Source organism: Rattus norvegicus, chromosome 18 (genome assembly GCF_036323735.1).
Source record: "Rattus norvegicus strain BN/NHsdMcwi chromosome 18, GRCr8, whole genome shotgun sequence".
NCBI classification, from domain to species: domain Eukaryota; kingdom Metazoa; phylum Chordata; class Mammalia; order Rodentia; family Muridae; genus Rattus; species Rattus norvegicus.
The window spans coordinates 78,626,782-78,649,876 of NC_086036.1; the positions used below are offsets into that span (position 1 = coordinate 78,626,782).

Genomic DNA, 23,095 nt, shown 5'->3' on the forward strand with positions numbered 1-23,095 from the left:
AGCACTGGGGATGCAGAGGCTGGCAGATCTTGTTGAGTTTGAGACAGGACCATGTGAGTGAATCTGTCTGAAGTAAACAACAATAAAGAAGGAAGCAGAGCTTGCCCTGGGGCCAAGTGGCTAGCTAGAGTGGCCAGATCACTGAGCTCGGGGCTCAACAGGAGAGACTGCCTCAGAAAATAAGGTGGAGAGAGATGACAGAGGACACCAGACATCAGCTTAGGACTTCTACACCATGCGCACATGCGGATGCACATACCTACTACCGTAACGTGCGTGTGCACGTGCAGCGCACACACACACACACACACATACACACCACACACATATATCTCGCACACACATATCACACACGCACACACACACAATCTCACACACACACCACACACATATATCTCGCACACACATATCACACACGCACACACACACAATCTCACACACACACCACACACATATATCTCGCACACACACATATCACACACGCACACACACACAATATCTCACACACACATAGCACGCACACACATTGTGCGTGCACACACACATCTCACATACACACACATATTGCACACACACACACACACACACGCACGCACACACACACCCATGCACACTATTACATGGCACTGGTTCCTTCCCTTGCTAGCTGGTGTTCAGGTTCCTCACCTTTCCATGGGGTCAGCGCTGCGGGCGGTGGGCATGCTCAAGTGTAGCCCACGGGCACATGTAGGAGTCTTCTCTGGTCGATGCCTGGTAGTGAAGCTGCTGCTTCCTCGTGTGTGCACGCTGGTGTTGGGGCAGACACTGCCCCTTGAACTTAATAATTCTCATAGACCCATCCTAGCTTCTGGCACCATGTTCGTGACACCCTGACAGAAGCAGTCTGAGGAAGGAAGTTTATTTGGTTCAGTCTAGGTCCCGCCCGTTACGGCTGGTTAGTCCAGGCAAGAGGAGCTTGAAGCAGCAGGTCATTCATATTATGTCCACAGCTGGGGAGAAGAGGGCAGTGAGGGCTGGTGCCAGCCGGCTGCCAGCAGTCCGAGGCCCATGCCCGTCCTTTCTCACTGTGTCCAGCCCAGGGAATGTCCCTGCCCACCTTCTGGGTAGGTCCTTTCCATCTCAGTTAACTTAAGATAATTCCCCATGGCTAGGCATGGCCAGAGTTTATGGTCTGTGACCCCTCCCACCTGTACATGGAGGCTTGTGAGGTGATGGGAGACTCCCACGGTGACAGCCGACACTATCCACTGCACTACCTACCATATACCCTCATGGACGTGTATGCTTTCTCCTCCTTCTAGGAACCGGAATTTGTTGAAATTTCACTTCTCTAGAAAGAGAGAAGTGGAATCTTGTGCTGTCTTTAATTTTCATTTCTCTGAGTTTTGTGGGTGTTGTTACTTTCCTAGTGTGTGCATTCTCCTAGACATTGAACTTAGGGTGTCTCGGAGCACAGGGAAAGCAAGCTGTGTCCTCACCCAGTGAGCTCCGTCCTCACCCTGGTCTTCGCTTTTTAACTTACAGTTTTGGAGTTTGAATATATTGTTTTGTGTGTTTAAGATACCTCCAGTTTCTCTTTGTTTAAAATGTCATCTATGAAGTCTTTTATGTGAGTTCTATAGTCAGAGCTACCAATTTCCTTTTATCATCTCTGAATCTCTGCATATGACTTAGAAAGTCATCTTTGTCCAGCTGTGAAAATATTTTCACTGAGTAACTCCAACTGTTACTACATTTTCTCCATTTTGCATAGTGCTAACCCACATGGAACCTTGTCTGCTTTCTTAAGTTTTGCCATATTGATATCTAGTATACTGAACTTTGTTTTGCTTTGTTTCACAGAGAGGCAGTGTTTCTCTGTAGCCCAGGGTGTCCTCGAACTTGCATTGTAGCCAAGGCTGGCCTCAGACTCAAAGATCTGCATGCCTTTGCCTCCTAAGTGCTGGGATTGAAGGCGTGCGCCACTGCTGGTTGTGGCCGCTCGTTCTTGCTGTTGCTGGCCCTTTAGTCACCCGAACTGTCAGCCACACCCATAGCTTTTTATGTGTTTCTTACCAACCATGAGCATGTCTGAGACTGAGAGGGTTAGACAGATTTTCTCAAGGTTTTACCAGTCCTGAGTGTGGGAACCGAGACATAACGGTGGCAGTGCTCAGTGCTTACTGCAGTCTCTCTATGCTGGAGATCGGGGGAGGGACGAAAAGGGGGCAGCTAAGGTAGGCATCTGGGCCCCTAAAGTTGTGCCTATCTCAGTCTCTTCCCTGCTCCCGCCCGAAGGCTGATTGCCTTGTGCAGCCAGCCTAGAAATGTCCTCTCGGGAGCCTGGAGCGCACTTCTCTTTCCCTTCGCTGCACTGACATACAGTGTTAGTGCGCTCACCCCAGTGTCTGCAGGCGTCCAGCCTGGGCGTTGAATACATGCAGTATCTTGCTAAAACTCATTTATCCAGAGAGCGAGTTTGTCTTTGAAAGTTGAGGTTTGCCAGATTTGGTAAATAAAAGTAGAGCATGTGAAATTGAATTTGGAGTTTAGACGAGCGTAACTACTTTGATAAAGTATACGTGTACCTGCCCGTGTGGCATTTAGGTGCAAGAGCAAGGTTCCTGAGGGGCCTTTGTCCCAGAAGGAAGTGGGTTGTGGTCTTCAGGCAGTGAGCACAGTGGCCCCTTCTTCATGAGTCCACAAGTGTCACATCATCCCAGAAGTATGTCCTCCATTTGTCTTCTCTTGGGACGCCTGCAGCTTGTGGTTCGTTTATCCGAGGCCTTTGTGTCGAGGTATTGGTGATGACACTGATCTCAGCTGCTGTCCCTCTGTGGCATCCTCAAACACGCACTGGTCACCTGAGTCAGGTCTCCATTTAGGCCAGTGTGGGTAACACCGGCTCAGTAAGGTTTTGAACAGTGTAAGGCCTTCTGCCCAGGAAGGCCTGAGGGGTGTGTTCTGCCCTGTCTGGTGCTGTGGAAGCCAGCCAGCCTTCCTGAGCAAGCATTGCTCCCTCTGTCCATAATTCTCTGATCAGAATCATCTTGTGCACTTAGGGTTTTCATGGAATATCTCCCATTTGCTTGATAAACCAGCGCCCACTTTCCTTGTCGAAAGAACTCTCACAGCAGTGTGTGCTCATGCAGTGTAAGTGGGCGATTTGTCCACTCTGAGTTCCCCCTGCCTGTCTGCCTGTCTGCCTGCCCGCCTGCCCGCCTGCCCTCTGCTCGTCTGCCCGTCTGCCCCCGTCTGTCCACCTTTCCGCCTGCCTGTCTGCCTATCTGCCTGCCTGCCTGCCTGCCTGCTGGCCAGTCTGCCTGCCTGCCTGCCTGCCTGCCAGCCTGCCTGTCTGGAGTTTTACTGACTTCTGGAACTTAGGTGAATGGCAAGAAAGCCATGAGAGGCAGTGGAGAAGGCTATGATGTACCAGAGACAAGGCAGGCCTAATGACATGCCACGGTGTTTTTGCTGGTGGGCATTTTAGAAGTCTGCATTTTATTCTCCTATTGTTAAGCCATATCCATTAACGTTTGTAGAAAATGATTGCTGATATTTTCCTCTAGCTGTACTGGTCTAGGCCTGTTATATATTTGCATGTCTTACAGTGTTGTGTATATGTCTGGTACTATGTGCATGTGCGTGGGTGTGCTTGTGTGTGCGTGGTGGTTGTGTGTGTGTATGTGTGCATGCTTGTGCCTGTGTATGTGGTGGTGTACGTGTATGGTGTATGTGTGTGTATGTGTATTGTGTGTGTGTGTGTGTGTGCGCACACGCATGCTTGTGCCCGAGTGTGGTGGTGTACGTGTGTGTGCACTCTTAGTTCAGTGCTTGGTAGACTCCTCAATTACTCTCCATGTTTGTTTCCCTACTTTCTTTTGAGAATTTTATGAGTACTTTTATACCCTTTTCCCCTTCCTTTCTCCTTTAACTCCTCCTGTAGTCCTCTAATTCTTTCTCTAATTCATGCCCCCTTTAACTAATTTTACAGGAACATATAGTTGAGAGACTTTGGATAATTTAGAGAGGTTTTGAACTTTCAACTTTGGGTGTATGTTAAAGAATCTGAGCTTTTATTTTGCCTGCCTGCCTGCCTGCCTGCCTGCCTGCCTGCCTGCCTGCCTGCCTGCCTGCCTGCCTGCCTCCCTCCCTCCCTCCCTCCCTCCCTCCCTCCCTCCCTCCCTCCCTTCCTTCTTTTCAGAGTTGAGGACCGAACCCAGGGCCTTGTGCTTGCTAGGCAAGCGCTCTACCGCTGAGCTAAATCCTCAACCCCAAATCTGAACTTTCTAAGCATTTGAATTTTTAAAAACGGAGACTTTTAAAGTTATTTATGTTCTATACTGTGATAATGTTATTAATATGAGATCTTGGGGGCAAACAAGAAAGGAAAGTTTATGGTTTAATAGTGATGTGTTTGGGTGCTGAGTTGACAAAAGGACAATTATGTTGGTGAGTTTTATATCAACTTGACACAAGCCAGAGTCACTTGGGAAGGGTTCTCAGCTGAGAAAATGGCTCAATAAGATTATTGGCCTGACCGGGAAGTCTGTGGGGCATTTTCTTGATTAATGATTGATGTGGGGTGGCCCAGCCCATTCGGGGCGGTGCCATTCCTGAGTCAGTGGTTTTGATGACATAAGAATGCCAAGAAGTACATGCTGACAGGGCCTGGTATAGCTGTCTCCTGAGAGGCTTTGCCAGAGTCTGACAAATACAGAGGTGGACACTCACAGCCAACCATTGAACTGAAAACGTAGTCCCCATTAGAGGAGTCAGAGAAAGGACTGAAGGAGCTGAAGGGGTTTGCAACCCCATAAGAGGAACACAATATCAACCCCCCACCCCAGAGCTCCCAGGGAAGAAACCACCATTGAGAGAGTACACATGGGCTGACCCATGGCTCCGGACGCATATGGAGCAGAGGATGGGCCTTGTCAGGCGTCAGTGGGAGGGGAGGCCCTTGGTCCTGTCTCCCAATGTAGGGGAGTGCAATAGGAGGAGCAACCTCATAGAAGCAGGGGGAGATAGTGGGTTTCTCGAGGGGAAACCGGGAAGGTGGATAACATTTGAAATGTAAATAAAAAATACCAAATTAAAAGAAAAAAAAGGAAAAAATTGTGAAAATTAAAACGAAAGAAAGGTTGAGCAAGCAATGAAGAACAAGCAAATAGCGTCCCTCACCTCTGTGTCACGGGTACACAGGTCACATAGCGTCCCTCACCTCTGTGTGTCACGGGTACACAGGTCACATAGCGTCCCTCACCTCTGTGTGTCACGGGTACACAGGTCACATAGCGTCCCTCACCTCTGTGTGTCACGGGTACACAGGTCACACAGCGTCCCTCACCTCTGTGTGTCACGGGTACACAGGTCACACAGTGTCCCTCACCTCTGTGTGTCACGGGTACACAGGTTCATATTTACTGACAGAATCTGGGCACAGGAAGGCGGCTATAGCTCGTTTTAGGCGGTTGGAAATGTACATTTTCAGGATGACACTGGCTGTGACTCACAGAGAGACGTGACATGGAAGCGATTGCTTGTCTGTGGATGAGGTGGTGGGGCTGGAGGGGCGGAGTCCTGATGCCCATGATGCAGGCCCTTCTTGCCCTCTCCCGTGGGTAGGAAGCTGTCTTGTTTTCAGCTCCAGCAGGCTGGCTGTGGCATCGTCTGTTAGCCGTATTGGGAGGACCAGCATCATTTGTATTTGAAGTTGTTTCTTGGTCTCTTGGGTTACATATGTTAAAGGGAATACAAAGGTCATAGCTACATTTGAAGCTACTGCTAAGGGGTCTTTGTTCCTACTCTACTTATGTCGTGAGTCTGGGGCCGGTCTAGCACTACACTTTCTCCTCCTACTTCAAGCCTCGGCCAGCCTGTTTCTGTGTGTCGTCAGGGTACACGGGAACTCAGTGTTACGCTATGTGCCTGGTGAGAAAGCCAGTGAAGGGGGTGGGGCTGGGGTCAAGAAGGGAAAACTGAAAGCACTGTTGATTGACAGCTTTAATTCCAAAGCTGCACAACTTTCCTGTGGTCCTGAGTCGTGGACTGAGAGTCTGCCAGATGGCTGTGAGTTTTTATGTTTCATAGGCGGGTGGGCTTGCCGTTTGACTATTTACAGATTGTCTCCTATGGGGCTGTGAGGTGACGCACAGGCGTAAGGGGAGGAGGGCAGTGGGTCTCTGAAGGGAGTGACCTGGGTGTGTCGCAGGGGTCCTGGACAGCAGAACTCCAGCACACTTTTCTGTAATCTAAAGCTTGGGATCACAGCGGGAAGGAGAAAGTCCTTCTCAGCTTTATTTCTCTCAGCTTTGAGCCAGCAAGACTTGTCAGCTGTGAGTGTGGGTGTCTTTGTGGAGGAGTTCTTCGTATTAAAGCAAAAGAAAGTAATCTTGGCTTGTCCCACTTACCTGTGTCACAAGGCACTTGAGGAAACTGGACTGTGTCTGCAGACTTCCTTGGTACAGTCGGGCTAGGCTCTTAGACGGGGTGAGGCAGGTGGATGGCCTTCCACATCCGAAGACTGCCGACCTTGTGGTGCAACTCTGAGGGCCTGGCTCCCGGGTTGTATTCCTGGGCCATAAAACGTGGAAAGCCTTGGGTGGAGCACGGAGCCTGCCATTTCAGGCCACCACCGTGTCCCTGCCCCTCCCTCTCCAGGCCAGGGAGAGCCTGTTCTTTGAAGTGGAGCCAGGAGCTGGAACCTGTGGTGGCTACTGCAGCCAGGCCGTCCCAGTTCAAAGCAGCGCCTTGCCCCCAGCTGCCATTTCCCTGTTTTCCAGCGCCTCAGTGGCCGCAAGCGGCCCAGTGGGACTCTCAGTGCTCCCGTTGTCCTGGCCTCGTGTTCTCCTGTGTATGAAAGGCCTGCAGGCTGTGCCTGCCATCCTGAGAAGGGCTAAGTACTGTACATGCGTTTTCCCTCTTTGGTCTGGTTATCAAGAACAGCCATGATTATAATTGAGATTAAAACACTGCACCTTATCAGTGGCTGCACCTTATCAGGAGTCCAGCAAGAAGAAGACAGTAAGAGAGAAGCAAAGTGTGTCTGTTGATGGTTGATGGTTGCGTTATGTCTTTTGCCTCTCCTGAGCCGTCCCCGGGTGGTGCTTAGCCTTGGCTTGGGTTCCGTGAGGTCCAGTGCCTGGGCAGCCTTGCTTAGACGTTCAGATGAAACCGCTTCTTTTCTCTCCTGAGACCCACAGGGAAATCACAGTTGTGGTTTCCTGACCAACATGGGGCCCTGAGTGCCCTGGTCCCATTGCCAGTTATCTCAGCTACCAACGTAGGAAAGAACCACTCCTTCCGTGGAAGGAAAGTTGATAGAGTTGAAGCAGGATTAACCCTTTGATTCGCACACACACACAAGTGAAACAGTCTCAGTGGACCTGAAGCTCGTTCCCTTCGGCTGGGCTGGCTGACCTGTCTCTCACCTTCTTCCCCTCACACCATAGCTTACATAGGTGCTGGGGGGCAAACACAGCTTCTCACTCAGGCTTTCAGTCAACCCACACCCACACATTGTTTTGATGGTAAGGTTAAAATGTAGAATTTTATTAGCTTTGAAAATAGATTTAATTTTGATAATGAAATTCTATGTAATTGTATATGATAGTGAAAATTGATCACCAGAGACATCTAGTCTAGTCTTTCTGATCTATAACAAAACTGGTTTCTATGACCAAAGCTCATCTGAGCAGAGGAAGTGGAGTGGAGAATCACACTGATGGTCATCCTGACCTTGGTGTCCTGAAGCCGGTCTCTGTTGGTGATGTTCTGTTCAGGTGTAAGGATCTATGGATGGATGACGGATGGATGGGTGGGTGGATGGATGGACCGATAAGACAGAAAGATGATGATGGGTGAATGTTTATATGTATTTATGTATATATGTTTGTAAACACACACACACACACACACACACACACACACACACACACACACACACACACACACCCCAGTTCATTCTTTGTGTTCACGATGGACTTCTCTCTTCTGTCCCCAGGGACCACTCCTGGTTTGTCGGGGCTTACAGGTTTCCTAGGTTAGACAGGGAGGCAAGGGTGAGGTGAACCCTTTGTCCAGTGTTGGGATTTGGATCTTCGAGATTATACCGAGAGGAGCTCTTACTCCTGACTGAAGGTGCCAGTTCTGACTGACTGTGGCATCCCGTGCTCTCCCATCCTAAGGAATTGTGTTCGTTACTGAGTTAACAGGATGTTTAAAACGGGTTGTCAGCCCATCAAATTGGGCTCATTAAAAACACTTGACACTGGGATTGGGGATTTAGCTCAGTGGTAGAGCCCTTGCCTAGGAAGCGCAAGGCCCTGGGTTCAGTCCCCAAACAAACAAAAAAAAACACTTGACACTTTTGAAGTTGAATGCTAGTCTGAAGTCGAAGTCTTACACAAGTGGATATATTATCTTTCTTAGATTAATTTTTTCAGGTATTTCAAATGTTACTGCAGTCCCCCTGTGTTTTAGTGTTTGGTAATTTTGACGAATACTGAAACAAAAACTAAGATATTTTAAGACCTTTGGATAAAGTCCACATAGTGGACTAGATCTACCGAACTCTTTCAGAAGAAATCATTGTGTTTGGCGACCTTGTAACATAAGCACTTGGTATGTTTTCTGCTAAGGAATACCTACCTGCTCAGAAGTAGTCTGTCCTGTGGTTGTCTAAGAGGCGCACAGAACTAGGGAGCATTTCATAAATTGGGCACAGGCGCCACCTCGTGGCCAAACCAACGCACTGCACTGGCCAGGATCCCACGGGGCAGCTGTTGAGAGGCACTGTCTGCCTTTTATTTCCAGAACACAGACGGCCGAGTGAGGAAGTGGCCTTTGTCTGTCAGTCAGACAACGCGCTGTATTTTATAAGCCTTAAGGTTCTGTTACTACATAATCTGGATCTTTTTATTTTTAAAAGAAAGATCATTATAGTTTTTTTGTTTTTTTTTTTTAAATACAGCATAGAGACTTTGGGTTTTTGTGTTGGAGAAGTAGACATTGCCACAGGAAGCCCTTAAGCCACTTTCCTGCTGGGCTGTGGGTATGTTGCCCGTTTTGGCGAGTAGGTACAGCAACACCTCTCCTTTGAGTCCTTAACCTCCTCTTCCCCGTCCTCCTAACACAGTGTGTGCAGGCGCAGGATCCTGTGTTTACGGTGTGTTCTGTAGTGCTCGCTCTTTCCTGTGCAGTGCGGCGGGCCAGGCTTTCGTGCTAAGCCTCAGCGGGCTTTCTGCTCACCCTTACTGACACTCTACCTCCTCCAGCAGCTACTGGAGCGTTCTCTTGCTGGGCTCCCTCCACTTAAGGATTGAAAGGCGTCTGGAACCAACAGCACTTATAGCTGAGGGTGCTGCTCCTCAGTCAGGGAATGCTCTCCACAATTTCTTCCTCGTTTCACATCCTCAGATACAGGTGGAGCTTGCCATGAGGGTTAGGAGACCCAGGGAGGCCCAGCAGACATGGGGTAGGGCAGGGAAAAGGACTCAAAATCTGTTCACTTGAGTGTGGGTCCAGTTTAGAACCGAGCTGCACGAGGTTCCTTGTCAGGAGGACTCGGGGTTCTAGGCTGGTAGGACGTGATTGTGCTTTATGTCTGACAGCATGCTCTTCAGCAGCAGAAGACAGGAAAGAGCCTTCGCTAACCCTCAGGGTGTCTGTTGTCTTTGAAAACGTTTTCTCATGCTTTAAGCTTTAAACTTTCCTTGTCTGACTTGGTAAATGTGTCTGTTCAGAAGCCTGTTTCCTTTTTTACACCACAAGCCCGACTCTCAAAGGTCCTGAGACAATTCCGTCAACTTTCACAGGTGGTTCATGTTAATTGGTTATCATTTTGATATAGAGTACATTCAGACATAACTGGAAAAGTGGGACGGATGTACGGATGTACACACACACACACACACACACACACACACACACACACACACGGAGGCTACAGTTCTTACTGTGTGTACAGCTCCAGAGGTGAGAGCTTCCATGGGCTCTGAAGCAGATATTCTGACTTAGGACTGGTCAGAACTCAGGAAGCTGGCTTTTAATTTGTGAGCCAGCTAGTTTTATGTCACATTTACCAAAGTTAGAGTCATCTGAGAGGACATAATCTCAGTTGAGAAAATGCCTGGGTAAGACGGGGCTGTAGAAGCCTGTTTGGCATTTTCTAAACTAGTGTTTGATGGGGGAGGACCCAGCCCATTGTGGGTGGTGCCACCCCTGGGTTGGTCTCCTGGGTTCTATAAGAAGGCAGGCTGAGCAAGCCGATAAGCAGCTCCCTCCACGGCCTCTGCCTCAGCTCCTGCCTCCAGGTTCCTGCCCTGTGTGAGTGCCTGTCCTAGCAGCTTTCGATGATGCACAAGTGTGATGTGGACGTGTGGGCTGAACCCTCTCCTCCCCAGGTTGCTTTTGGTCAAGGTGTTTCATCACAGCAAGAGTGACCCTAACTAAGACTGCGTGGGAGAGCTGGGGTCGGCCTTCGGGAGCTCATGACCCTAACTAAGACACTCTGCATAGAGAGCTGGGGCTGGCCTTCGGGAGCTCATGACCCTAACTAAGACACTCTGCATAGAGAGCTGGGGCTGGCCTTCGGGAGCTCATGACCCTAACTAAGACACTCTGCATAGAGAGCTAGGGCCGGCCTTCGGGAGCTCATGACCCTAACTAAGACACTCTGCATAGAGAGCTGGGGCCGGCCTTCGGGAGCTCATGACCCTAACTAAGACACTCTGCATAGAGAGCTGGGGCTGGCCTTCGGGAGCTCATGACCCTAACTAAGACACTCTGCATAGAGAGCTGGGGCCGGCCTTCGGGAGCTCATGACCCTAACTAAGACACTCTGCATAGAGAGCTGGGGCCGGCCTTCGGGAGCTCATGACCCTAACTAAGACACTCTGCATAGAGAGCTGGGGCCGGCCTTCGGGAGCTCATGACCCTAACTAAGACACTCTGCATAGAGAGCTGGGGCCGGCCTTCGGGAGCTCATGACCCTAACTAAGACACTCTGCATAGAGAGCTGGGGCCGGCCTTCGGGAGCTCATGGAAGTCGTCGGCTTCCATTCTCAGGGTGGCTGCGGGGACCCTCCATACTTGTATTATTTAGGGTTTTCTAAAGAGCAGAACTGATAGAATGAGCACACATGTGTGACACACACATGTGCATGTGTGTGCGCGTGTGCGTGTGTGTGTGTGTGTGTGCGCGAATATGTGTGTTTATAGCCCTACCCCTGTATATATGGATTTCTTAGAACAGCTCAAAGGCTCTAATAGTCCAAGAGCCGCAGTCTCCTGATGGAAAGGCCAAGGACTGGGGGTCCTTCAGTCTTCGAGACCCAGCAGTGCCAACCCAGTGAGGTGCTGGAGCCCCAGACAGGCCCCCTGAGTGTCCCTTCCTTGGCTCCGTTATTTTGTCACCTTGGCACAGAGCTCCCCAGTCATGACTGAGACTACACTCACACAGGAGGGTCAGCCTTACCTTTTGTTTATTGTTAGTATTTGGATGTGTGTATATGTGTGTTCTGTATTTTCATGCATGATCACATGATACTCTGGGTGTGTCTCATCTGGGACCTGTGCTCACAGTTTAGGTGAGAGTGATTGGCCAGTGCAGCCCAGGGATCCTCCTGTCCCCTAGTTGTACCCTGGATTACAAAAGTGTCACAATGCCTGGCTTCTTTTATGCTTTCAGAAAAGTCAAAACTCTGAACCTCCTGATTGTCAGGAGCTTCACTGACTGCTATCTCCCCACCTTGTGTGTGTGTGTTTGCTTTTTAAAGAGAAAGCAATCCAACTGCAGTCAGTGGCCCAGAAGGCTGTCTGCCTGTGACTCACACTCAGTGCCTTTGTGTTGCAGATGGCCTTACTGTGCTGTGTGCAGGAGCTCTGGCCTCCTGCCCCGCATTCCCTGGTCAGTGCTCCTTCAGCTCCCAGGCTCTCCTCACAGGACTTGTTTCCAGAGCCCAGGCCTGTTGTGTGTGCTTCTGCTCACTTGCCTACACCCTTGTCTGTCCTCCACAGAGGAGTGTACCGTACTTCCTGGCTGATGGCTGAACTCACTCCCCAAAGACACATTCCGGGGTGCCATTGTCCGTGTACCAGCTACTTTTCTGTTACTGCCATAAACTGCCCTGACCAGTGCAGCTGCAGAGCAGGAAGAATTTATTTTGGACTTTAGACTTGCATCACCAGCACAGTTAGGAAGTGTGGCAGCAAGCCCCAGGCATGGCGACAGGGACAGCTGAGAGCCACAGCTGGAACCACCAGAAGGGACAGAGGAAACATCAAACCTGCTCCCAGGGACACTCCTCCAAATGGACATATCTCTTCTAGCAAGGCCACACCTCCTAATCTTTCCCAAATGGCTCTATTAGCTAAGTACTCAGACATGGGAGCCTATGGGGACTTTGGGGTGACCTTGCAAGTGTCATGGCTGTTGGGATAATTCTTGAGGTGAAGGATGAAGCTTGGGTCAGCACCCCTGGAACAGGTGCTGGGTCAGAACTTCTGGAGCCTGATGTCGAAGGTTTGTTTTTTGTCTCAGACGTTTTAAGCACAGTAAAACTTTGGCAGGGTCGTGTGACAACAGGAGAGCTTGGGGAGATAGAGAGGGACTCCGTGCAAGGAGCAGAGCGCCTGCCACCTTCACAGTAAGAATGTGCTGTACTGGGGACACCCACAGTGCTCAGAGCCTAAGGAGGATCTGTGATAAGCATACAGCAGAGTCGGCTGGTGGAGGATACAAAGTGCACAGGGCCCCTCTCACAGGGATGGGTTCATGGAGAGACCACGCCTGGGACAGGGGCTAAACACTGCTCAGGATGTTGGGGGAGTCAGGAAGGCCGCTCACAGAATAGCAAAAGGTCACCATGCTGGCAGACAACATCCACCCCTGCCATCCAGGTGGCCAGGCTCCAGTTATTTTCTTCCTGTGAAGTAGGAAGCCTGTGCGTTTAACAGGCCTGGCCTTTCTAATGCTTTCTGAAAGCCGTGCCTCTCTCAAGGAGTACTCTCTTTAAAACCACCACACTCCCCAATGTCTAAAGTCTCCAGACCAAAATCCTGAGACAGTCCTTAAGAATGGCTCTCTTCAATACTAGGATTCTGAAACTACCGCCTGCTTAGGACATAGTTCTTTGAGGCACAGGATCCAAGTTCTGGAGAGGGATCGGCTGTTTTGGTAACTTGAGAGACGGCCTTGTCATGTGAGGTGGGACACGTACTTCTTGATGGGAGAAGGAAGTCTAAAGGTCTGTTCTTATCAGAACTTGTAAAGGAGAGACACAGGTAATTGTAGTGGCTAAGCAGGGCCAGAGTCATGTGCCTGCTCTTGAAACCTGTGACTGCACCAAGTGTCTAGGTGTGAACACAGGAGGGGTTGAGAGTAAAAACAGAGGCCAAACCAGACCAAACCAAACCAAAGGGCAAACCATCCAAAACCAAAAAGTCCCACCAAAACAACAGAAAGTCTAAAGGCTAGCTAGCCTGGTCTACAGAGCGAGTTTCAGGACATCCAGGGCCTCATAGAGAAAACCCAATCTCAACCCCCCCCGCAAAAACCCCCCCTACCTTTCTCCTAGATGTGGCAGGACAATTTCCAATGCAATGGTGACTATTGTGGGAGTCATGCACTGCACTCGTGGGTTGAGTACCATGGTGTTTACACTTACGAGTATACATGTATTCTCAGGACTTGGACTGCTGTAAAGATGGTCTTTGAAGTGTTCTCTCATGTCTTTATACGTCTCAAACTAAAAAAATCCTCCTTCAAGAAGAAATAAATGTCTTTTAGGCAAATTTACCTACTTTTAGAATTATTAAGTCTCCCCCCCTCTCTTTCTCTTTCTCTTTCTGTGTGCTTGTGTGTGCTTGTGTGTGTGATGCTTTACTTGGAGCACCTTGACCCAGCAATGACCCATCTCATTGGCCCTCAACAGTTTGTAACTGTAACCCAGAATTAAAAGTTTTAGAATTTTGAAGTTTCAGAATTTTTAGCTGGAGTTTTATATGATAGATAGTCTGACTTGTGGGTGTCAGTGGTTGAGGTCATGATGTTTGGGATTGTGTCCTCCAGGATTGTGGCCCAAATGCCTTTCATTTGCTCTGGACCTCGGGGCAGGTATCCAGTGTTGTCCTTGGAGTCTAGGGTCATTCACATGGCACACACGTTAGCCTCCCTCTCTCCTCTCGGTATTTCTGTTTTTCCTTCTGTAGTTTTACCCTGTCAGTTTCCAGCCTTGTGCCGTGCGTGGGCAGCCAGTGGAGGATTTGCCTTTGTTCCTTGCTGTGGTCATGGACGGGTGAGGCGCTGCTTGGGTGGGTCATGTGGGGAGCCTGTTGTGTTTGGTGTGCGCTGTGCCACTCTTTCCTCCTTTTGTGAGGTTCCACAGACATCTTAGCTGGCCTTATTGAGTCACCACATTGTCCTTGACCCCAAGACTGGAGCACCTGCGTGTCCAGGCCTCTTCTTATCTCTTGAATTTTCAGCTTAGAGCTCTCTCACGAGCCTTTATCCAGAGTAGACTACTTAAAAACTGCCCCTCAGGAAGAACTCCGCTAATGTGCATGGGACGATTCGCTCTGTCAGCAAGATCAGTTGCTGAATGTGTTTCTGTCTGTGCTGATGTCTGTCAGGCACTGTTCCTCAACACTGGAGCAATTCAAGCCCAATTCTTGGCTGTTGGGAGTCTTTGGTAAGCCAGGTCCACATATGCGTCAAAGACTCAGTACACAAATGTAGCCGCTTAGGGGCCTTTGTGTGTTCTGTTGTCATGGAGAATACTCAAGAGGCACAGATGTGTCCCTGACCTGGTGGCACAGAAGTGGCACTGAGGTGGCTATGGGCTCCCTGCTTGGGAGCCCACGGTTTTCAAACCCTTTATGTCTCATGCATCATGAGCTCCTCAGTGGACCCGCTCTCTGCTCCTGTGTCTGAGCTGATAATCTGGGGTGTGACAGACCGCCCCCCACACAGAGGTTTCTCCTTTGTCGTCCTGTGGGTGGAGCCAAACCCTTGACATTGAACAATAAACTATGCAGAAGTGTTTGGTTACACAAAGAAAACGTCATTTACAGTAGATGCCTCAGACTGGGAAATACTAAATAGTCAGGTTCTAGGTTTTCCCCGGGAAGGGAGAGAACTGAAATCAGTACCGTTCTGGTTTCCATGTCTGTTGTGGTAAAAGGCTGGATGGAGGCCACCCTAGAGGAGAAAGCTTTTATGTGGCATACAGAAGGCCTCTGCGCAGGGCAGGGCGTCATGATTTAAGGACCTTTTCATGGCCCTGTTTCCAAAGCCTGGAGCCATGGGTCTGGGGTTCCTATGGAGAGCTGTGGTTTCTGGGTATCCATCTTCCTCCAATGTAGTATAAGTCTTTACCATGACCTCTAAGATGCCTGGTCCAACTTCTTCATCCGTCCTCCCTCCCTCCCTCCCTCCCTCCCTCCCTCCCTCCCTTCCTCCCAAAGTCTAATGGCATGTACGTTTTTGATTATGGCCACACCATGTCTGCAGCGTGAGCCACTCTAGCATGGGCTCACAACAGGCAGTGCCAGAGTGAGACTGTGCCCCCTGCCCCCACCTTACCTACGCGTAGCTCTGCTACCCTCCATGCTCCGGCACAGTTGTTATGAGACTGACCGCCGGCCCCCATTTCCTGGGACAGGAGCGTGCTGTGCCCTCTGCTCCTTCTCTTTTGGGATCACTACCTTCTGTGATAGCTGCTTTCTTGCCCTGCCTTTGAGACAGTTTTTCTGATAAAATTGCCAAGTCAGATCTCTAAAAGCACACAGAGATCATTTTAAAAGAACCAAGTATGTACCTACATCTCCCTTGCTATTCAAGTCTGCACTCTTGGGAAACTACTGGCCATCTCACAAATGACATCTGACATCTCCGTGTGCTCTAAGGGCTAGGGCTGTGAGCTGAAGACCACTGTGGTCTCCTTGGTGGTAAAGAGCCTGTGTTCTCTGGTAAGGACTTGGGCAGTTGCAGGGTGCCTTGGAGATTCAGACACAGATCTGAACAAACCTAGGACACAGTGCACATTTAAAGAAGACATTGGTAAGCCATGGCCTGCTCACCTGTAGTAATGACAGTAGAGTCTAGTCCTTCACCATGGTGGGAGCAGAGCCCCGTGTGGCCCAACCTGCAGGCTACCCTCAGTGCCAGTGTTCTGAGCCATAGGAGCCCAAGCTGAGGGACAAACCCAGCATTGCTCACCTGTCTGGTGACCATGGGTGACACCGCAGAGATATAGAGAGTAAACAGCCTGTGTGCACGTGTGTGCATGTGTGTGCATGTACACAGACCTTTGAAGGGAACTTACTATCAAGACTTTAGAATTGAAAATTGGCCTTCTCGATGAGGAGGTACCAGGTTAAACTGAAGTTGCTTTGTAGTTGCAGTTTCTGAGTCGGCACTGGGGTTCTGGAAACTGTTTCTTCCCTGCCCTGTGTGGTCAGGGTCATGGGGGCTCCCTGCTGACTTCACCACAAATTCTCTATGGTGACCATAACTCACACAGTGCCTTCCTTCGGAGAGCGCTAGAGAATGCACAGGGCCACGTGGTTACAGTTAGACTCCTTCCCTCATTTTTTTTGAGATTATTAGTTGCTTGGGTATACGTGTGGAACTGCACTCGTACAGCAGGAGATCAGAGATACTTATGGGAATCTGTATCCTCTCTCTAAACCACGAGGGCCTGGAGTTCTCCTTGCTTACTGTGTGGATCTAGGGGCCAGACTCCTATCGTCTGACTTGGCAGCAAGGGGCAAGTGCCTTTACCTAGTGAGCCTTCTCGTTAGCCCTCAGTTTCTAAGTGTAACTGGTCACCTGCTCTTTAATCAATAGCACTGGGTAGCTACAAGTAACAAGACAGTATGGCTCCTTTCCCTGACTTTGGGTCATTGATTGAAAACCGACAGCTTGTCTGGTAGAGTATTACCTCTCTGTGTGTGGTTCATTTCTGACAGATCTGTTGAGAGTAAACCCAACCCCAGGACATCCTTGAGGCAGATGCAGGGCCTGGCCCTGACGTGAAGCAGGCAAGCCCTGGAGGGATTGTCTAGCCACTCCGCCCTTCGGCCTCACCTCCTCCTGAGACGTGGTTAACATCCCTTTTACATTTTGCATCTTGCAGGAGGCCAACCAGGACACTGCTGCTCTTCTGGAGAGGTGGCACCCATCCTGCTCTCCAACGGAGACCCGAGTCACAAACTTGGAAATAACCTGCCAGAGGAAGACATCAGCGAGCCCACGGTGGGGATCGCCACGCCGTCTGTGTCCATACTTGAAAACAGCAGCAGAGAGACCACCAAGGGTCCCGAGCAGCATAGACATTCCCTTGACTTAAAGATGCCAGCATTTCACCCCAGGCAGGAAGCCAGCACGCCCGAGCGGGTAGACTTCCCCTCGAGCATGGAAATAGCCAGCCTGCAGCACACCTTGGACAGCCAAGCTGGGCATTCGAAAGAAAAGCTGTCCGATTTGCACAAGGAGCACTGTGGGGTAGGGAAGCGGGCATCTGCCCCTGACCTGGTCCCGTTGGACTTGAGCATGAAGTCGAGCCGGGAAGACCCCAGCAGTAAGGAAGCCAGCTCCCTGCAGACCGCCCTAGTCATTCACCCGTGTCCTTACTGTAACCACAAGACCTACTACCCCGAGGTCCTGTGGATGCACAAGCGCATCTGGCACAGGATCAGCTGCGGCTCTATAGCCCCTCCTTGGACTCAGCCCAGTGGCCACAAGAGCATCTGCAGCAACCTGGCTTTCCTCGCCCGCAGTGGGCGCACAGGGCCCCCGCCTGCTCTCGGGGGCAAGGACTGCCAGCCCCTGCTCCTTGCTCGTTTTACCCGCACCCAGGTGCCAGGTGGGGTACCAGGATCAAAGGGCAGCTCTTCTCCCCTTGGGGTGACCACAAAAGCCGCTAGCATACCTAAGAACAAGGAGAGCCCTTCTGGGGGCCCCTGCGCTCCGTGGGCCCCTGGCCCCGATGGGTATCGGCAGACCAGAGCCGGCCATGGCCAGGATCCACCTAGTGCTGCAGTGCAGGGACCCCTGCCCAAGCCCAAACAGGAGGCTAGCTCCAGGCTGGCACCTTCCCCAGGCAGTGGGGGCCTCAGCAGAAGTGCCACCCCTACACCCTCAGTTATAACCCGTGTTGGTGCCCAGCCCTCAGCCAACAGCAAGCCAGTGGAGAAACTCGGGGTCCCGGCAGTGGGGACTGGCTTTACCCCTCCGAATAAGCACAGTGCCCCAGACTCTCTGAAAGCCAAATTCAGTCCTCAGCCTCAGGGTCAGCCTCCCTCGAAAGGTGAAGGAGGCTCTCCTCTACCTCCCCGAGAAGCCCCTGTGAAGCCGGCCCAGGAGCTGCGAACGCTAGCCACGTGTGCAGCAGGGCCCCGAGGGGACGCAGCCTTGCAGGCTCCGCCCGGCGCGCCTCCCACCTTACACTCCATCCAGCAGGAGCCGGCGGCAGCCGAGGGCCAGGAGAAGCGCCTGGACATCCTCAGTATCTTTAAGTACATTCCAAAGGACTTCGCCACACTCTACCAGGGCTGGGGTGTCAGCAGCCCTGGGCCTGAGCACAGAGGTAAGAAGAGTGGGCTCCCTCCTCCCTGGCTGCTCTGAAGGGCATGTATGCCTTCCATATTGCCCGAGCCTTCAGGGCAGACACCAGCAAGTCGCTGCCTCTTCTTGAACTAACCCTAGATCTCAACACATCTCCCTCTCTGGATACTGTGTGTCTGGGTCAGCAGTCAGCAGTCTCTGCCTGTTCCCCTTCTTGTGTGTGGTAAATTAGAGACCCACCTGTTTGCTCTGTTCTGTAACTGACCGAGCAGACAGGCCTGACCACACATGTCACCTTACAAACATTGGCGCGCACACACCCTGTGCTTGTCCACAGCACGTCTTTCATTTGTGTATAAGTAACACAAAAGGCGCACAAGCAATACCCTGCAGGCAGGATATGGATGTGTGCATAAAGAGTGGAGGGCTGAGCTGTCCTCTGTCCCTTAAGCACTACTTAACGGTGTTCCCATCCCTCCTCCTCTGTACTCTTCACGGCTAACAGCAGTGCTCGTCAAGTCTCCTGTGTGCTTGGGCCCAACTGTGTTTGGGATAGTTACTGTATATAGTGTTTTAAGAATGCGGCCCAAATCTAAAGACCACATTGATTTACGTCTCACACGAACCTTTCACACGCAGTCTGGAGGAGGTGGCGTTAGTAGGTCTGTCACATGCTGGTGAGAGGCGTGAGATCCTAAGGTTTGGAGCCTTTGACATGGATGCTCGGAGCTTCGGCAGCTGGTACTGGTACCGTTCCCCTGTAGGTTTCCCCTGCCAGGCGGACATGTCTTGGATACAGTAATCCTGTACCATGGTCCTGTTCTCGAATGTAAACGAAAGGCAGCTCTCACTTGACATGTGTAACATGGGGAAGAATAGAGCCAGCCGGTTAAGATAAATCAGAGGAGAGACAGGAAGATCGAAAATCCGAGGTCAGCCTCTGCTGTAAGCAGGACCTGACATCATGCCACTCTCTGCCTGTTCCTGTGGTCCTAACCCTTCCATGAGTAGTGTCTTGGTCACAGAGTGATGGCCTCGTTACTGTGTGAAGCAGCTGTCTGTAATCCAGCTCCAGAGATGCAGGGCATCGGGAGGACTGTTAGAGAGACGCAGGGTTGCAGGGCTCTGTCTATGGAGGTGGGGGAGCCTGCTGGTTCTTACTTGATTGGGGGTGTGCCTGTGACTGGAGAGTTCCCTTTTCCTTTCTCAGTTTTGGCTGTGTGAGTGGTTCTTAGGCCCCTTACAGCCCTGTGCTGTGAGATCTGTTGTGTGCAGATTGTCTCTGTTGTGTCAAGTGGCAGTGTGGCAGGCTGTGGGAGGGCAGCATTCTCTGTTCTTCAGGAGAACGTCCTCTTGGAGCCCACCGCGGGAAAGCCACCCGTGAGGCTGGCTAGTCCTTGGCAGCCCTTCTGTGTTGTCCCGGCCTCTTGCAGCTGACTTTGGATGTTCACACCATGTTCTAGTGGCTGACCCACATGGTAATTGAACTGCTGGTGGCCTCAGTAGTGTGCATGGCTCTTGACCTGCCCACGTATACCTGGGTGAGCTAGGCAGGGATACCGTACACAACCTGCTGTAAAATTCTCAGTTACTCAGAAGCATCTTTGTTTGAATGGAAGGCTATCTCGGGAGTAAACAGCTTCAGCTTGCTTTCCCAGAACCTTCGCTCGTGAAGGCAGGCGCTGCACAGTAGAAAGCAGCTTGTTCTGAAAGCCCCACCCAGCCCTCTGGCCCGTGCTGCCCTGTGTGTCTGGGCAGTAGCTGCTGACTTGGGACGGTCTGAATGTTGCTTTCGTAGGGTGGGCTGTGAAGCTGCACGTCTCTAGCAGAGCACAGAAGAGCAACTGTTGTTGCCTCAGGGGTGTCGTCTCAGCTTGTCAGAACAAACCCCACTGCATCCACTGCCTTGCTATAGAGTGACCAGAGTCTGGCTGTGACAGAAGTGCTTTGTTAATTCAGGAGAAATAAGAGGTCACTGTGTCCCCACTCCGACCTGCTTGTATTACATGGTAATATGGATTTCAGACAGCGAGATGAGAATTCTAGGTTAGGACTTCCTACTGGAACTTAAACAATCACATATACTAAGGGTAAGACGGCCACAGGGGTCTCCTTGTTTGTAGTAACCTTCTGGCCTTTGTTCCTCCTTATACATCACACGTCACAAGTTGATGAGACTGCATGTGTCCCTCTGCATGGCCAGGCCTATTTTCTCACTATGGACACTGCTGTCGCCTACAGCCTGTGGTTCTAGGGAAGCATGTTGCAGCTCTTTGCTCCCAAGGCAGACTTCCTTTCCAATGGAAGAGAACCCAGACGTGTGCAGCAGCTGGGCGTGGTACCGTTGGCTGTAATGAGCGAGCGTCCTTTCTTAAACTAGTGAAGTGAATGTGCTGTAGGGGTGTGGGACGTGTGTGTGTGAGTGTGAGTGTGTGTGTGTGTGTTAGTGTAGGGGGGCTGTGTGTGTGTGTGGGGTTGTGTGCACTAGTGTGTATGGGGTTGTATGTGTTAGTGTGAAGCTGTATATGTATGTTAGTGTGGGACTGCATGTGTATGTTAGTGTGAATCTGTGTGTGTTAATGTATGTGGGGCTGAGTGTGGGGCTGCGTGCTTATGTGTGTGTGTTAATGTGAGGCTGCGTGTGTGTGTGTGTGTGTGTGTGTGTCTGTGTGTGTGTGTGTGTATGTGTTAGTGTGGGGCTGTGTGTGCTAGCTCACTGAGTGCATACCAGAGCTTGGGTCGGGCGTGGACAGCAGTGGGAAGAGGGATAGTGACTGAGGTGGGCTGTGGGAAGCCAGCTGATGGCACTGTCGGTGTCATCACTTGGTGTGTGGTTGGGTGAAGTGTTTTGATGCCATAAAATATACCCAGGGACATTCTAGAAGGATGCCAGCAGAAGGTTCTTAGGCATCCAGCTTGGTCGAACAGGAAGGGGACAAGATCACTTTCCAGATTGAGAGGCCCTATAGAGGAACAAGGTGACCCATAGGCTCCCTGTGCACCAGCTACTTGGCTGAAGGGACGTGGGATACCAGCCTGCTGGATCCAGGGGAGCTGAAGGGATCCCCATTTTCCCCAGTGCCTGGCTTTGTGGGGTGTGGCCCACACGTCGTCCCTTCTGCAGTTGGCCTTGCTGCTCTGCCCATTGCTTTCCGTAGTTTTCTGGGTGCAGTCTGACCTTAGTTTTGCTTTTCTTTCCTGTGTTTGTAGGGTCACATGTAGAAAGTTATTGTTCCAATCAAGAGTTAGAAAAGGACAGAGGACATGCAGCTCATTCAGGATCTGTGACCTTTCCCATGGGTCATCCTCACCTTCTACCATGAGCGTTGATCTGTTAGGATCAGTCAGTGGCTTCTCATTAGTGTTTCTGTGCGTTCCCGAGTAAGTCGTCTGCAGGTCTCACTGCACAGTAAGGAATGGATGTGGCTCCTACCTGTTGAGCTTGGGACCTAGAGGACGGTCCTGGGGTGTCCCTTCTGTTTGCCTTGGAGCGTTACCTGTCACATGGTAGCATGTCAGCAGACAGGTAAAGGAAAACATGTAAAGAATTGTGGCCACAAAGAGAGAAAGACACCTTTCTAGCTCAGGTTTCCTGCTCGTACCCCGTCGCATTTCTGGGTGCACACTGGAGCAGAGCTCCTTGCAGCAGGCATTACAGGAAGTGGGAGGGAGCCAGGGGAAGCCAAAGTCCTCTGCAGCCCTTTCCTGGCGAAGCCGCACGATGCCCCTGGCTCTGAGGGAAGCCCAGGATTCAGGCCAGGGCAGAAAGGTGTCTGTTGCTCTGTCCTGCCTTGCTGATGGATGGACAGCCTACGTTGGGGACTATCGCCTGCTGTTTGCTGTCAGCCCAGGACTGTGTGTCTTTTGTGCTAGAGGCAGGTAGATAGGAGGCCACAGTGGAGCGGCTGCTGTTCGCACCGCCCAGATTCTGTCTGTTGGGAGTGCAGTTGTGGGCACAGTGGGCTCTGGTCCTAGTCACTTCCTGCTATCTCAAGACCGTCTCTGTGACACTGATGTCATTCTCATTTGTTTGCTCTACTGCTTGACAGAGCCAGGTGACATCTGGGTGGTACACACAGTCCAGCAGTGACAACAGGCCCTGTCTTGTCTCTGGGGGCATTTAAGTCACTGTAATTTATGTATCCTTGCAGTTTTGTATACCTGGCCTGTCAGCTGAGCCAAGACAAGGCTGACAGTTGTCACAGGGCCAGTGGTGGCTTCTCACATTGACATGTCGGACAGACTAATGATGTCCTCCTCTCTCCCTCCCCTTCCCTTCTTCTTCATGTTGTCCCACATCACTGACAGGGACACCGCGGACACAGGCCCGCCAGGGAGACTTTGTCTGTGTGGAGTGCGGCAAGAGTTTCCACCAGCCCAGCCAACTCAGGGCCCACCTTCGGGCACACACAGGTATCGCAGCTTGTGCTATGTGACTGGCCAGTGCCAAGTGTGTGTATGTGTGTGGGGGTCGGGGGGTATTTTCTAGTCTCATTTTGGTGTTGTCGTGACAAATGCTATGACCAAAACAACTCGGAGATGGTT

At 51.0% G+C, this 23,095-nt stretch overlaps 1 protein-coding gene across 10 annotated transcripts in view; it reads left to right on the forward strand.

The window, feature by feature from the left end:
* Positions 1 to 23,095, forward strand: part of Zfp516 (zinc finger protein 516) — a 100,195-nt gene that overhangs the window by 65,713 nt on the left and 11,387 nt on the right. For 9 of the 10 annotated variants that reach the window (XM_039096626.2, XM_008772099.4, XM_017600868.3 and 6 more), the window contains exons 3-4: positions 17,121 to 18,572; positions 22,859 to 22,963. In XM_039096626.2, coding sequence (XP_038952554.1) covers positions 17,121 to 18,572; positions 22,859 to 22,963 — 1,557 coding nt within the window. The remainder of the gene's footprint in view (positions 1 to 17,120; positions 18,573 to 22,858; positions 22,964 to 23,095) is intronic. The other variant, XM_008772100.4, reaches the window with a different exon arrangement.